Source organism: Dipodomys merriami, unplaced genomic scaffold (assembly GCF_024711535.1).
Source record: "Dipodomys merriami isolate MVZ:Mamm:240054 unplaced genomic scaffold, mDipMer1.0.p SCAF_30, whole genome shotgun sequence".
In the NCBI taxonomy this organism is placed as follows: domain Eukaryota; kingdom Metazoa; phylum Chordata; class Mammalia; order Rodentia; family Heteromyidae; genus Dipodomys; species Dipodomys merriami.
The window spans coordinates 3,024,240-3,038,861 of NW_027204493.1; the positions used below are offsets into that span (position 1 = coordinate 3,024,240).

A 14,622-nucleotide genomic window follows, 5' to 3' on the forward strand; every position below is an offset into this window, starting at 1 on the left:
TTTACTGAATACTCTGAGGAGATCGAAGGTGCTAAAGGCAGGACTAAATCCTTCTGAAAATAATTGGCAATAGCAGGCAGCAAACAATAAATAAATACACTGGATTTCCTCCAGGACAAAGTGCTCATTGGAGCTCAAGTCCTCTAGTGACTCATTAACTCAGGATTCACCAAGTCTGTAGGATTACCACAGGATAAGGAGTCACCATTGTTTTGATTTTATTTGGGTAGTAAGAGACTGATCCTTCTAGAAAAGACCAGCTACAGCAAGTTGTTAGTCCATAACTCCCTGTCAGGACTGGTTATAGGCACTTAGGAAAATGTAACATCTGCTAAAAAAATCAATGACACAGTTGCCAGTAACTTGTGCTCATATTAAGATATTTTATCGACATTTAAGATTGCTCAGAGAACATTTTGCTATTTGAATCATATGCTTCCACAAAATCATCTATTGACTCTATCCAGTTTTGTTCTTCATAACTTTTCATATTTAGGTATCTGTTTATAAAAGCATGACTTTATAATCTGGAGCACAAGACTCAAGCTATTTGTGTAATGGTTATTTGTAAACTATGATGAAAGATGGAAAAGAAAAAAGGTATCTGGGACTGTTTGGCAGAAATAAACATTGCTTCAAGTCAGTAAGCAATCACTGTTCTAAAGATTAGTGTCTCATTCGATGTTTCTGTTTTATCTTATGTGTCTGTTATCTAAGTCTTTATTTTCACATAATCTTAGAACATCATTTGCACTGTATCCTCAGAACTTCACAAAATCATGTATGACATATGAAGATCAGTGGGAGGTGTTGCTAAACAATGATGAGCACATCATTGAAGATTGCCTTCCAGTCCCATAATGAAGACTAATTATTTAATATACAAGGCATTGGGTCAGATTATTTTTGTAGGAAACTATTCAGTGAATCATGGAATCAAGCAGACAGAATTTATAAAGGACTTAGGGATTATTTAGTTCAACATCTTCAGAAATCAGAGAAAGTATGTTAATAATTATAAATTATAAACTTGACTAGTAAAAGATAATTGATATTTTTAAAAGATTTTGTTCAAGGCTTTAACCCATTATCGTATTTTTCATATATATATATATATATATATATATATATAAAATAACATGTCAAAAGCAGATGATATTTAAGTTTTAAACAATAAGAGCAGTTGATATGTCAAGTTAATTTTTTCAGTCATATATTATAAATAAACATGTATATACATATATAAATAATCTCAATAGTTAAACTGGAGAATGTTGTTTAATGTAGGGATAGGTTTTGTCCACGTTGGTTTTGAAGTTTAATTTCCTTAGTCAAAGTCTTAGTATATTATACTCTCTGGTTCTCATAGAGGTTTTGTGTATTTTTCAGGTCAGTCTCATATGAATAGGCAAAAGATTCACCATTATATGAATCTTAAACCACTAATATGTTGGTTTTAATTATTGTTGTTATTGATTTTGATTTTGCTTTCTCCTTTCATTGCAAGTGAAACAGATTTGATCTACACAAGACAGGGTTATTTTCAAGCACAAAAATCCCCATTATTGGAAATGGTATAAAAAATAATACTTCTAGAACTTTGGCATGCACATGAATTAACTGGGGACATTAGTAAGATGCACATATGGATTTTGGAGATCTAGGATAGGCCCTGAGGTGCTGGTAATAGAATTTCCAGTAGCAACCAGGAGATGCCAATAGTTAATCCTCAATCACTGATTAATGAGGATCTAGAGTACTGAGTAAGCTTAGCAGGTTTCCCAAATGTTTCTCTTTCTCACAAGATGTTTAAATAGTGGGGAAATACAGCTTCTAATATATTATTTTTATATTTCTGAAAACACTGACAATGTGTTTCAATCACAAGGAAACTTCTGGGTCTAGTTCCTATCACTATGGAACTCATGGAGATGAATGAACTCATGTTCTGAATGTACAGATCGTAAGTAGACAAGAATAAATTTGCCAGTATGTGCAATGAAAAGTAGAGGGAGGGAGCATTCTGTTCAGTAGATAAGTCATGGAGGCTCCTGGTAAAATGGAGACCCAAGAGGGTTTTGACCCGCCTCGGGGAGCCTGTCCTTGGAATAGACTTGCAGATTGTTTTCATCATATTCCACCTTTGAAACTGGTCCTATCTGGTTTCCATTTGGACATTCTTGATGTGAGTTCTGTTTCTGCCAAAGTTTTGCAAATACATCTACTCCAGAGAGATATTAATCCCTGGTTTTGCTTAAAATTCTTTTGCTATCCAAGACTGCCCAGAAAAACAAAACAAAGCCAAATCTCTGTCTCTGACGCAGCATGTTTAAAGAAAAGACTCACCTATAGATAGGCAGAAGCCCCAAACTCACAGGAAAATTCATTTCTGGTCTGTGGAGAGTCCTAAAACTCTAACTTGGTAGGTCTGTTGTTGTTTAAATTATCCTGGAGATGAAGAAGAATCAGATAATGCACATTCTTGTGTTGCAATCTGCATTTTGTCATCTATTTCATATTCCTCAGTGGGCTTTGGGTTACTACAGTATTTTATCCCACAAACTGTGACACACTGTGAATATAACTTAACAGCAGAAAGTACTGTGCCCACTGGATACGTAAACGGCTGCACTGGGAAATAGAAAATAGTCTTACTTTACCTAAGCAATAGAAAAATAGTCTTCAAAAATACATTGCTAAACTTACAGGTTTGTATTAAAGTAGAATCTGTATGTACAGTAAGGCAGCATTTCTATTAGCATCCTGCTATGATTATCTTTTAAAGTTAGTCTTGGGGATTGTTTTTGTTTGTTTCTGTGAATTACTGGTCCTGCTAAAAGGAAGCAAGATTTACCAAATGAGATTCATTTGCCTCTTGTGTAAGAAAAGTTTACTTTCCAAAAACTATGTGTGCCAGAGGCATCAGAAGGAAATAAAATTTAGGGTGAGAAATCCATGCTTAATGCATTCAAACTATCTCTTACAAAATGAGAGGCATTATTTTACTTGCATTTCAGCAATGGATCAGTAAAAGACTGATGCAGACATTTTTGGTAGGTGTCCTGGAATGGATTCCTTAAAAAATATATTTTGTTTGGGTCACTGTTATAAAATGAAAAAGGAGTGTAAAGGGTTAAGTAAGCAATTTGTTTTCAAAGATGGTTTTCATGGCATTTCCCATATATCTACCATCTCTTGTGCTAAGTTTTTCTGACAGTTCCATTTCTTCCTACCTCCTAGCAAACCACGAAAGCTTTTGAAAGGGGATATACCCAGTGGCACCACCCCTCAGGAATACTAAGCAATGTGCTTTTATTTCATTGAACACGTAAGTCTTTATCACTAAGAGGAAAAAAAAAACACACCAAAAAACATCAATAACAAAAACCCAAACCAAATCGACAAATCACAGTTCAGTGACAAAGTGATGTGTTTTGGAAACTGCTGTTAGAAAAAGGCAAGTGGTTGAACATGGAGAGTGAAAAGAAGCAAAAGTAGTGTCATTCTACCCACATTCTTGATCATTCACTACCACACAGCACACAGCATTCCTTCATGACACTGTTGTAGTGTTACCTGAAAGAAAAAAAAATCACATTTCTACCAATCATTCTCATCTGTCAGGCTATCAGTGAAAGGAGTGCATAAAGCATGTAGGGTCCAGGTAATCCAGCCCGCCTTGTTGGTTTTTGCACTTGCTGGAGGTCGCAGGGAAGCTGGCCAGGTCTTTCTCTGACTGATTCTGTTGAAGCGATGGTGGACTCTCCTTGATGGATTCCTCAAACAAAGCCACGTTCTGAGCCCGAGGATCTGGCATTAACACCAGGATGTTGTTATCTATGACCCGGGACACCTTGGCATACTCTTTACTGGAATCAGGAGCCCTAGACATCTCTGTCTGCTCACTGTTCTCTCTCTGTTTTGGGAGCAAGGTTAGTTCCCCATCTTTGTTGACCTTATGAATCTCCACGTAATCGAGAGGTTTAACAGAAATCAAGGGGCTCTCCTCTTGAGGAAGCAGCCATACTGTATCCTGCTTTGGCTTGGGATAGAAGAAGCTTTCCACCTCCTGCTCAACTGTCTTTTCTTCCTCCTCTTCAGTTGCCATGGTTTTAGAGTACTTTAAAGCATCTTGGCCTGCTTTGTCCAGTAAAGTAGCTATGGGCCCTACAGGGCCTCCAGCCAGCTTGCACATGTCGGCAATGCTATGGTAAGGAGATCTGGGGTTGTGTTGGCCAGGTTGTGGTAAAGGCCAGGTTGAAGATTTAGATTCATCAGCATCAAAGTAGTGGATATTGCCTTCCCCTGGTATGCTCTGGAAATCTTGGGGGCAAGTAATATTTGCTTCAGGAGTTTCTGGCTTCTCCATGAGCCCGGAAGTGTGGAAAGTGTGAGGACTGGCCTGGGTTTCCTCACACTTTTCAGAGAGAAGAGAATGGCTGTCATAGCTTCCCCGGCCAGAGTCACTGTCAGGATCCAGGTGTGTGGGTTTTACACCTGGGCTTGGGTGTTCTTTTGAGTTGGCTGGCATCAGCTGTTGTTCCTCGCTGTCATCCACTTCTAAAAACTCCACCAGCAAGTCCTCACAGTCAGAGGTTGGGGGGAAGTCATGGCATCCCAAGGCACTCAAGAGTTCTTCAGATTTACCCTTCTATTAAAACAAAGACACAAGGAGAGGTGGGTGTTAGCTGTATCACATGCCACAGGTGGTATCACAGTCAAGTGTTGTCTGTTCATCACCCTGAACAGAGATTAAAAGGGTTCTCTCCTAAGGCTGTGGCCATGCTGGGTCTTACTTAAGACTTGGAATGGGAGCTTTCTATCTCCTTTTGCTGGGTTGAAGGCTCTTGTGAGCAGCCTCAAGAATTCTCCAGAATGCTATGTAGGTGCCTATCAGGCCATCTATAATCACCTTCTGGTACTTAAGATCAAATGCTTTTCTTTAAGCCAGCCTCTCTCTAAGCAAAAAAGTAGCCTCTCTCTAAGCAAAAAAAAAAAGATCATTAGGGGCTGGGAAGGTGGCTCAGTGGTAGAGCGCTTGCCTTGCAGGCCTGAGGCCCTGGGTTCGATTCCTCAGCACCACATAAGAAAAAAGCTGGAAGTGGCGCTGTGGCTCAAGTGGTAGAGCGCTAGCCTTGAGCTGAGGGACAGCGCCCAGGCCCAGAGTTCAGGCCCCACGACCGGACCAAAAAAAAAAAAAGATCATTAGCTTAATGGACAATTAGTATACGACTTATAAACATACACCTATCAAGTTTACAAAGGATGTAAAACATGTAAACCGAAGTGCTTATGTACACATCTGACACTTGGAATTCACTGGCAGAATGATTCTGAGGTGTGGCTGCTGGCCTTTGAGGTATTCCCAACTGCTACCTTCTAGAAGATGGCAATAGGAAGTTGGTTCTTTTGTTCATTCTTCTTTTACTGATCTTCCTCCTTCTCTCCCTTCTTGTCTTCCCACTTTCCTCTTCCCATCTCTTTTTTCTTATCTTTTTGTTCTTATTCTGCCACTTTTCAATTTCTTTGATTTTTCTTTTCCTCCTTTCTCTTTTTCCTGATCTATATTTCCTCCCTCTTATATTCCTTTCCCCCTCTCTTTTTAGTACTCCATTCTCCTTTTAACTCCACCTGTCTCCTCTTCTTACTTCCCCTCTTCTTTCTGATCTTCTGGTTTAGGTTCTAGTGGTATGAAGCCTTGGTTTTATTACTTATCCAGTATATAGGATCTTAGGGAAGCTGCTATCTGAATCCCCGTGTCTCCATTTTTAAGACGAGAGTTGATGCCTCTCTGGGAATACCTTTTGAGTACTAGAGATGATGTACAAAAATATTAAATTTAAAACCAAGTAGCTATATTATCATTCGATCTCTATGACTAGCAGATGAATTGTGCTCTAGAAAGTATTTTAGTTCACTGAGATCTTCATGTTGATTGACTCTGTAAACTAAGTAGGGAGTTGTGGCATGTCATGTGATTTCAGCTAATTTGGAGGCAAAGATCAGGAGGATCCAGCTTAGGCACAATGACTTTATCTTAAAACAGCAGCAGCAGCAACAACAATAACAAAAGTGGGCATGATGACACAGGAGCCATAAATAGGAGGATCATGATCCAGGTTATCTTTGGCAAAAATGCAATGCCCTATCTGAGGAATGAACTAAAGAAACGAACTCAGCTAGTAGTGTTGTTGACTCATAAGCTCACAATCTAGAGTTCAGACCTCAGCTTGAAAAAACAAAAAAACAAAAAGTCACTGCTCAACTGGAAAGTGGTGTCAGCAATGGGTAAGTAGCCTAGTTCTTTAGCTGTACTATCAGGTCAGATATTCCCAACCGAAGTGTATCTGGTAGACAAGAATTCTGTGGGACTTACTTCATGTTCTTGATCAATTGGCCTCACAGTCACTGGGTCACTTGACATTTATCTACAGATAACCATGTTTCTACACATCACTCTTAAGATTAAGGTCAAACTGAAACTATATATTTCAACCTGAGAGAAATTGAAAATGTCCTGAATGCTCTTTTCATTCCAAACACTTACATTTGCTTTCCTCTAAATGCATCCCAATGAACACCAGCCCTCACTCTACTGATCCAGACTCAACTGATTGCTCAATCTGAGCAAGAGTGGTCATGACATATTCTGTCACTGTGGCCTCTTGTGTAGAGAACGTCAAATGGAAGCGGTCAGTACTGTAAGATGGAGGTGCCCATGGCAAATACTTGTTTTGTGTCCGTGAAAATATCACCTAGATTGAAACTGATGATTTGTATAGAATGGGTATGTGTGTGGTCATTAGCATCCCTGGTGAATCTAGCACTCATTATCTTGAATTTTTGTGTTTTTGTGGCTTTTGTTCTTTGCCCTCCAACTTTTAATGTCTGCTGGTGAGGACTCTCAGACCTAATAACTCTTTCTATTAACTCACAGCGGAGCACAAGGCACAGATGGAGAGAGATTAGAAGTAGCCAGACTGGGTTGATGGGAGTAGTGTGTGCATTTGCAAATTATTTATTAAAAGTAGCTAGTCACACTACATTCTCTTCTCCTTGGACTTACCTCCAGCAAACGAGTATCAAATCCTTTTATTTTTGGCCCAGGAACTGGTGGAAAGATGCAGGTCACCATGCTGTAAAATAATTTGTGAGATTATATAAATGACTTATCTTTTTCACTTTGTGATTCTTGAAACATTATTTTTAATCTTCAAATTACTTCTACATGTTTTATGAGAGTCCCCATTTGATAGAGTTATCTAGGTCAGAGAAGTCACATTCTCTATTTTTGTTTTTCTTAGTGCTGATAAAAAGTTGTTTTATTTGAACTCAATAAACATAGCATATTAGAACTAATGGTTAAATTAAATGTGTAGGTTGTAGGCTCGTTATCATTATCATGCATTATTTGTTTATCTTTTTTTGACATTATCCCTGATGACAATAATAGAAAGAAGGGCTGAGAGACAAGGAAGTACCTAGAGCCCTTCAAAGCCATTGCCCAGATGGTAATCAAACAGACGGCAGCAGAAAGAACAGCCACAAAGATCCACATGGTTGTATCATCCGTGGGGAAGTCTACAAAACAAATAGCCAGAAAGCTTTGATCACATACCGCATCATTAAACAATTATAACCAACCAACCGATGTAATGCATCACATCCTTTTTTTGCATGTAACTTTTGAACACTTGAACTTTTCCCTCTAATCATATCTCTTTTGACTTGAAGAGCAATCCAGAGTAGCATTAATGTTAGGTTAGCTTTTTACTAATATTTTAATATTCTAATATGTTATATATGTCACATCGTTCTATTAATTTAAAAATCTTTTCACATATTGTTTCAGTTGAATCTTTAAGAAGAAATCAAAGGTCAAATGGTCAGTTGAAGTAATAACAATGCAGTGCTTAGCTTAGCAACATTGCCTTTCTTTACAGATGAGAAAATGGAGGCTCAAATAGTGATTTTTTTTCATGGTTCTTTCACTTACAGAGTTAAAAATCAGGATTTGAAGTCAGGATTTCTAGCTCTAGATCCTTTGCTTTTCTTTAATATGAGCCCACATGGGACTAGAGGAATGCTCTCTCTTGAATGCTCTCTCTTATAGTTCAGTGTTCTTTCCCACATGCTAATCTTGTAAAGCCCTCATAACTTCCAAAGAGCTAGAGTTTGGAGAGTAAAGATGATTAACTTTACTAAATTTGTTTTCCTACTGTTAGTTCCTAGTGATAATTACATTTTACCTGAGAATGTTGGAAGCAAGGTAAAGATGTGATAAAGTTAAGTACTTTAGACATGCAAGATGATATTAAATTTCTTGATTATAGCCGTTCTAACTGGAGTAAGGTGGAATCTCAATGTTGTTTTGATTTGGATTTCTTTTATGGCCAGAGAAGTTGAGCATTTCTTCATGTGTCTATTGGCCATTCTTGTTTCCTCTTCAGAGAAGTCTCTCTTTAAGTCTTTAGCCTACTTATTAAAGGGGATATTGTTTCTTTGAGGACTTGTTGAAGGATTTAATTTTTTGAGTCAGAAGTACCTTGTCTGTTGTATAGCTAGTTAAGAGCTTCTCCCAATCTGTGGACTTTCTATTGATCTTGGTATCTATGTTCTTTGCCCTGCAGAAGCTCTGCAGTTTAATGCAAATCCCATTTGTCCAACCTTTCTTGGATTTGTTGTGTTTCTGAGTCTTTATTAAGAAAATTTTGGCCTGTGCCAAGGAGCCCTAGAGTTTCTCCTATTCCTTCCTGTAATGTTTTCATGGTATATGCTTTTACCGTGAGGTCTTTGGTCTATTTGGAATTGATTCTGGTGCCAGGTGATATATAAGGATCTATCTTTACTTTTCTACAGGTGTTTAACCATTTTGCCAGCACTATTTACTGAAGAGGCTGAGGGGATGTGACCAAAAGGGAACACTATTATACTAGAAAGCAGTATGGAGGTTCCTCAAAAGACTACAGATGGAGTTCCCCTATGACCCAGCAATCCCACTTCTGGGCATTTACCCAAAAGATCACAAACAAGGCTACCAGCACAATGATGTTTATCATAGCATTATTTACCAAAGCTAAGATTTGGAACCAACTCAGATGCCCCTTGGTAGATGAATAGATCAAGAAAATGTGATACATCACCCCCCCGCCCCCACACACACAATGAAATTCTATTTTTCCACCAGAAAGAATGACACTGCCTTATTTGTAAGGAGCTGGAAAGTCTTGGAAGAAAATCAGTAAACCAGACCCAAAGAAACATAGGAACCATAGTGTCCCTCATTTGTAATAATTAGTATATGTCCAGGATATTCCTAGAAGATGAACAGAATAGCTCAATAGCTATGTGCATATGACCATATACGATGATGCTGAGAGAAATGAACTCCAAGATATGGACATAAGAGGTTTTTTGTTGCTGTTGTTTTCAATGTACTATGTGATTTCTTGTTTCTTTTGTGTTTCCCCCCTGTGGTTTATCCCCTGTTGTCACTGTATTTGATTTTGATACCCAGTGTATGGTATATATTATCTGAGTTAGGGAAGGTAAAGGGGAGAACAAAATGGTGAGACAAAGGACAAAAGGGAGCCAATGCAACAGCGATACCCACAAGATCTGTACAACAAGGGGGAAAGAGTTGGGGGGAAGAGAAAGTAGGAGAAAAATGAAGGAGGGGGTAATGTTTGACAAGGAATGTACTCACTACCTTACTTATATAACTGTAACCCCTCTGTACATTACCTTGACAATAAAATTAAATTAAAAAAAGAAATGCACAATGACACCATATTTACATCACTAGTTAGAACTGAGATCATCTCATATATTGTGCCTTGGCTAAGATATCCTGAATCCTTCACAGAGACTTTAGTCTAATAAGTCTTCACTGTTGAGAAAGGATACCACTTTTCAGACCTGTCATGATTGGACCCTTTACATGATAGAGAGGAGACAAATGGAGACTGTGGGATGACACATCATTAACCCCCTAGAGACAGGTCAAGACCAGGACTTCAGCCTTATTTTAGAAGCTGATCCTCACTGACAGTGAGTCGTCTGGGGAGCAATGCTTGGACATTATTTCCAGATGTCCTTGTGTTGAGTAAAGAGATGACAAATCCATTTCTACTTATTCTTCTGGTTAAAGCTGTTAGTAGTCATTACACACAAATTTATCACATAAAAATATTTAGGAAGAGAACTAGAGGCCAAGACACTTACCGCTAGGTATCTGAATGGAGTTCTCTGGACTCCACTGACTCCAGTTTCCATGATCTGGCTTGCAGCGGACCTGGACAAAGTATTTCAGTCCTGGATGTAAGCTGAGAATCTGAAACTTGGTCTGTTGCCCAGCAAAATGAGTCTTAAGAGGAACAGGAAAACAGAAGTCACTACTGACCCTTCTTATGAAAAAATTATCAAAAATAAATTATATAAATTATAAACTATCAGAGGTGCTAGGGTAGATGATCATATGCGGGATATCAGATCCTTCTCTGGGGAGATGGGAAGGGACGGGAAGGGGAAACAAAGGAAACAATGCTTGATAAGAAATGTACTCATTATCTTGCTCATGTAATTGTAACCCCTCTGTATGTTATTTTCTCAATTAAAAACTGTTCACACAAAAATTAACAGATTTTGTATCTTTTCATTTTGAAGTCTATTTGAGAAAGACAATTATTCTACCCTCCACGAATTCCATTTTATGAATGACAGATGTCAATAAATTTAACATTGTAAACATAGAAAAATTATAAAAATACAAAAATAGTTAGTTTTATTGTTTTTCTTGAAGAAACTGATTCAAGGATTTTTAATTAGTATTAAAATCACCAGTTGGAAATCAACTGGGTGTTCATGTATGTTGAAGTAATTCTGTACACATTAAACATGATTTTGCAAGCAGGGAATTAGTTTTCATCTCTAGGGGTCAGTCTTAATATCATTTATACCTAACTTTATTTATATATATAGCGAGATAGCCTGTTTCTTGATATGATGAAGTATACTTGTCAATAACTGTTCAACCAACATCTAACCAAGTTTTTAGATCTGATTGGTTACAAGAAATACAAAGGTAGAGAAATTAGGTAAATGACTCTACAACAAATGACAGACAAATGAAGAAAGCAGGACATCTGGTGGTACAAGTGACCAGCATCTTGAGTGCATCCAAAGGAAGAGATATAACAACCAGGTCCTAATTGCAGCCCTTGGCTGGATTCTGGCTTGAACAAAGCAGCTGTTAAAGATATTTTTGAAACAACTGGGAAAGATTATAATGCAGATTATCTACTGAATGGTGCTAAAGAATTTTAATTCATTTCCTCTGTCTGATCCTATTATTTTGGCTATACAAAAAAGGAATGCCTACTAAATTATTTAAGGGTAGACTATCATGATTGATTTATTATTTTGTTTCTTCATATTGAAGTGTTTAAAATTATTTCTTCAGAAACACAGACATTATTCATGGACACTGGGATTCCTTCACCTCCTGTCCTAGCATTATTAAGTACTTTTAAAAGTGTCTACATTTAAGATATATCAAAGAAGAAGAGGGCTTGAAAACACGGTAGAAGACTGTCCTGTCCAGTGCAGAGAATTATGTTCAGGAGAGCTGTGAAACTGGGCCTCCTTCAATTCCAAAAGAAGGAGGAATTGATGGAGGAATTTCCTATCTGATAGCCTACATTTGCTTGGGGATGTTAGCACAGTGGCCAAGCCATTGGAGAAATGAACTGTTCTTGGTTGTGAGGGGTTCACTCTTGCTATAGGAGACATGGTTGCTTCAACAAGCTTCTGTCTGACTCACCTCCCACTCAGCTGCTTTTTCGGGTTTTAATCGAATTTCATACTGTAGTGTGAGCCAACCAGATCTTACATCAATAATGGTGGGTGGTTGCCATTCTATCCACAGGTATGGTTTTCTGTATTTTGGATGCTTTACTTCCAAAGTCAGATTCATAGGAGGATGTGGTACAACTGTGGACATAAAGAAAATTTCCATTCATTTATGTTAGTTGCTTGCTTTTAAAAATTAGTCTTACTGCTTTCAATCATGGTCTATGTTGCTTATGTCCACTCATCCCACTGCATTTTAAATCCTCAGAAGACAAGATCTATCTTAGTATGAGATCAACTGGATCTGTGCTGAATAGGGGGTTTAGATGATAAGCAAGATAAGCAGCTGAGGTTTCATTCTTAATGCATTCTCCACGTAGCACCAGGCAAAGTCTCGTACATACAAACGAATTTGCAGGATGGTGGAGGACCAGGTGATACTAACTAGACTATGATTTCCAAGTAGGATTTGGGATGGAAAATTACTGGGGAAATGTATTTGAAATAGCTTCCTTCCCTTAACCAGGAGCAAGAGGCTACTTGTTGACACACATGCTTTTTATGATCCATTAATGTGTGTTTATAGTATTGTAGGGAACAAGTATATAAATCTTGCCTTTGGTTCAATAACAGTTCACAGTATATGAACAGAATCCATTCACTCATTGGGACATGTTTGGTAATGACCCCTTTAGCAGCCTCAGAACAGACAGTTGGCTCATTCTGATTTTGCTCATGTCCCCAGTCCCTATGAGGACAGTAATAAAGATGCCTTAAGGGCAGCTCAGGAATTAACCAGAGCCCGCCCATTCCAGGCTCACATGTAGGAATGAATAAATTCATTGGAAAATGTCTCTGGGGAGGGGTGTCCTGCTCACAAGGCAATGAGGCAACAGCTTATTTCTCTCAGCTGGGAGAATATTATGAATAAACTAATGCCACTAAGTTACACACTTAAAATAGAGTTTGTTCCACCCACTTAGCTGCCCAGGTGTGCAAAGGTTAATGTCGCCGCCATATGTGGGGACTTATGGGATTATGAAGACTGCCATCCAGATGTCAGAGGAATGTCTTGGAGCCAGGCAATGTTGTGGTGGGTTCCAAGTCTTTACAGACAGCCCTGAGAGGATAATATGTGTAGCAGCAAAGGTGAAGCCTACACTGAAATGAAGACCCTGGCTGCTGGAGATGCCAGGATTGTGAAACATCTGCCAAGTAAAATCACAGGTGGTAAGTGGGATCATGCTAAAGGACAGGCTTCTTTTGGCCTATAATTGTCAAGGTAGTAGGGGCAGGGCTATCCAGGCCTGTTGAAGGTCATATCATGCCACTTGGGATATGGATGGCAGATATGGAACTATAGGACTTAGGATTTAGTGATTTCTCTGATGAGTTTTGGTCTTGCTTTGATTAAAACCTTCCATCTCAAAAAGAAAAAAAAATATCTCTAAGATGGCCCTTAAAAAAAAAAAACCTTCCATCCCTGTTTCTCCCCTGGAATGGGAATGTTTACTTTTTGCCATTCTATCTTGGAAGTACACAACTTTGTATTTGATGTTGCAGAGAGTCATATCTAACAGTTTGTTTGGAGTATCAGAAAAGATGTTGTACTTAGACTTTTGGACAATTCAAGATTATGAAGATTCTCAAGTGTATATCATAAAACAGACACAGGCCTTTGGGGGTCCAGGGACAGAATGTTATAATTTAGATAACGTGTTTAGGTGTCAAGTTGACAAATGAAGGACTTGCGGAATGTAATGTCGATCGTCAGTCTTCTTTGGATCAGAAGAAGCTAGGGCATTAGCAAAGAGCACTTTTAGGTTGTCTGTGATGGCATTATCAGTTTAGACAGGATTAATTAAGAGGGTACAACTCATCCTAAATGTGGATAGCAGCATGCCACAGGCTTGGGGTCCAGACAGAATGGAGGAGAATGCCTTCAGTAACCAAGGCATTCTCTCTCTCTCTCTCTCTCTCTCTCTCTCTCTCTCTCTCTCTCTCTCTCTCTCTCTCTCTCTCTCTCTCTCTCTCTCTCTCTTTCTCTCCCCCCTCTCTCTCTCATTACCTGGCTGTCATCATGTGAGCTGTTCTGCCATATCTTCCCTGCCATGTGGACTGAAGCAACTAAATCTGCGAGGCAGAATATATCTTTTCTTCTTTAAGTTATTGCTCTGAGCTATTTGTTTCCAACTACAAGAAAGTGTGACTAACAACTCGATAAGTGCTATTATAAAACACATTCTGGAGAAGAAAAAACAGGCATAGAAGAGGCAAAATGACCTCAAACTACCATGTGATAACATTAAACACCCATAAGAAAGGTTAGGACTCCAGCACTCAAACAGAATGTGTGTTGTTTATGATATGGAGGACATGGAAACTGAATATTCCTCAGACAATCAAACATAGACGTGCCATTTTGTTCAACTCTGCTCCTACAGGTATACTTAAAAGAATCAGAAATGAATGTGGATATGGTCAAAGTATTTTATATAAAATAGTTTATTAACAAAGAACAATGAAACCTTTTCAAATTGCTTTAAAAGGGAAAAAAGAGATCGCTTAAAGAAGAGATGAGAAAGAGATGGAGGGGATGATTTTGGGTATGTCATCTGCATGTATAGAAATGTTACAATATAGCTGGGTGCCAGTGGCTTGCGCAGGTAATCCTAGCTACTCAGGAGGCTGAGATCTGAGGATCATGGTTCAAACCAGCCCGGGCAGGAAAGTCCTTGAGACTCTCATCTCTAATAAACCACTAGAAAACCA

The 14,622-nt window shown here is 38.5% G+C and overlaps 1 protein-coding gene across 2 annotated transcripts in view; it reads right to left on the reverse strand.

The window, feature by feature from the left end:
- Positions 1–1,216: 1,216 nt before the first annotated feature.
- The window catches only part of Prlr (prolactin receptor), a 171,378-nt gene continuing 157,972 nt past the window's right edge, over positions 1,217–14,622 (reverse strand). For both annotated transcript variants that reach the window (XM_070040928.1, XM_070040927.1), the window contains exons 6-10: positions 11,822–11,991; positions 10,225–10,366; positions 7,482–7,581; positions 7,067–7,136; positions 1,217–4,651 (exon numbers count right to left, since the gene is read on the reverse strand). In XM_070040928.1, the coding sequence (XP_069897029.1) occupies positions 3,629–4,651; positions 7,067–7,136; positions 7,482–7,581; positions 10,225–10,366; positions 11,822–11,991 (1,505 nt within the window). In that variant the 3' untranslated portion in view covers positions 1,217–3,628. The remainder of the gene's footprint in view (positions 4,652–7,066; positions 7,137–7,481; positions 7,582–10,224; positions 10,367–11,821; positions 11,992–14,622) is intronic.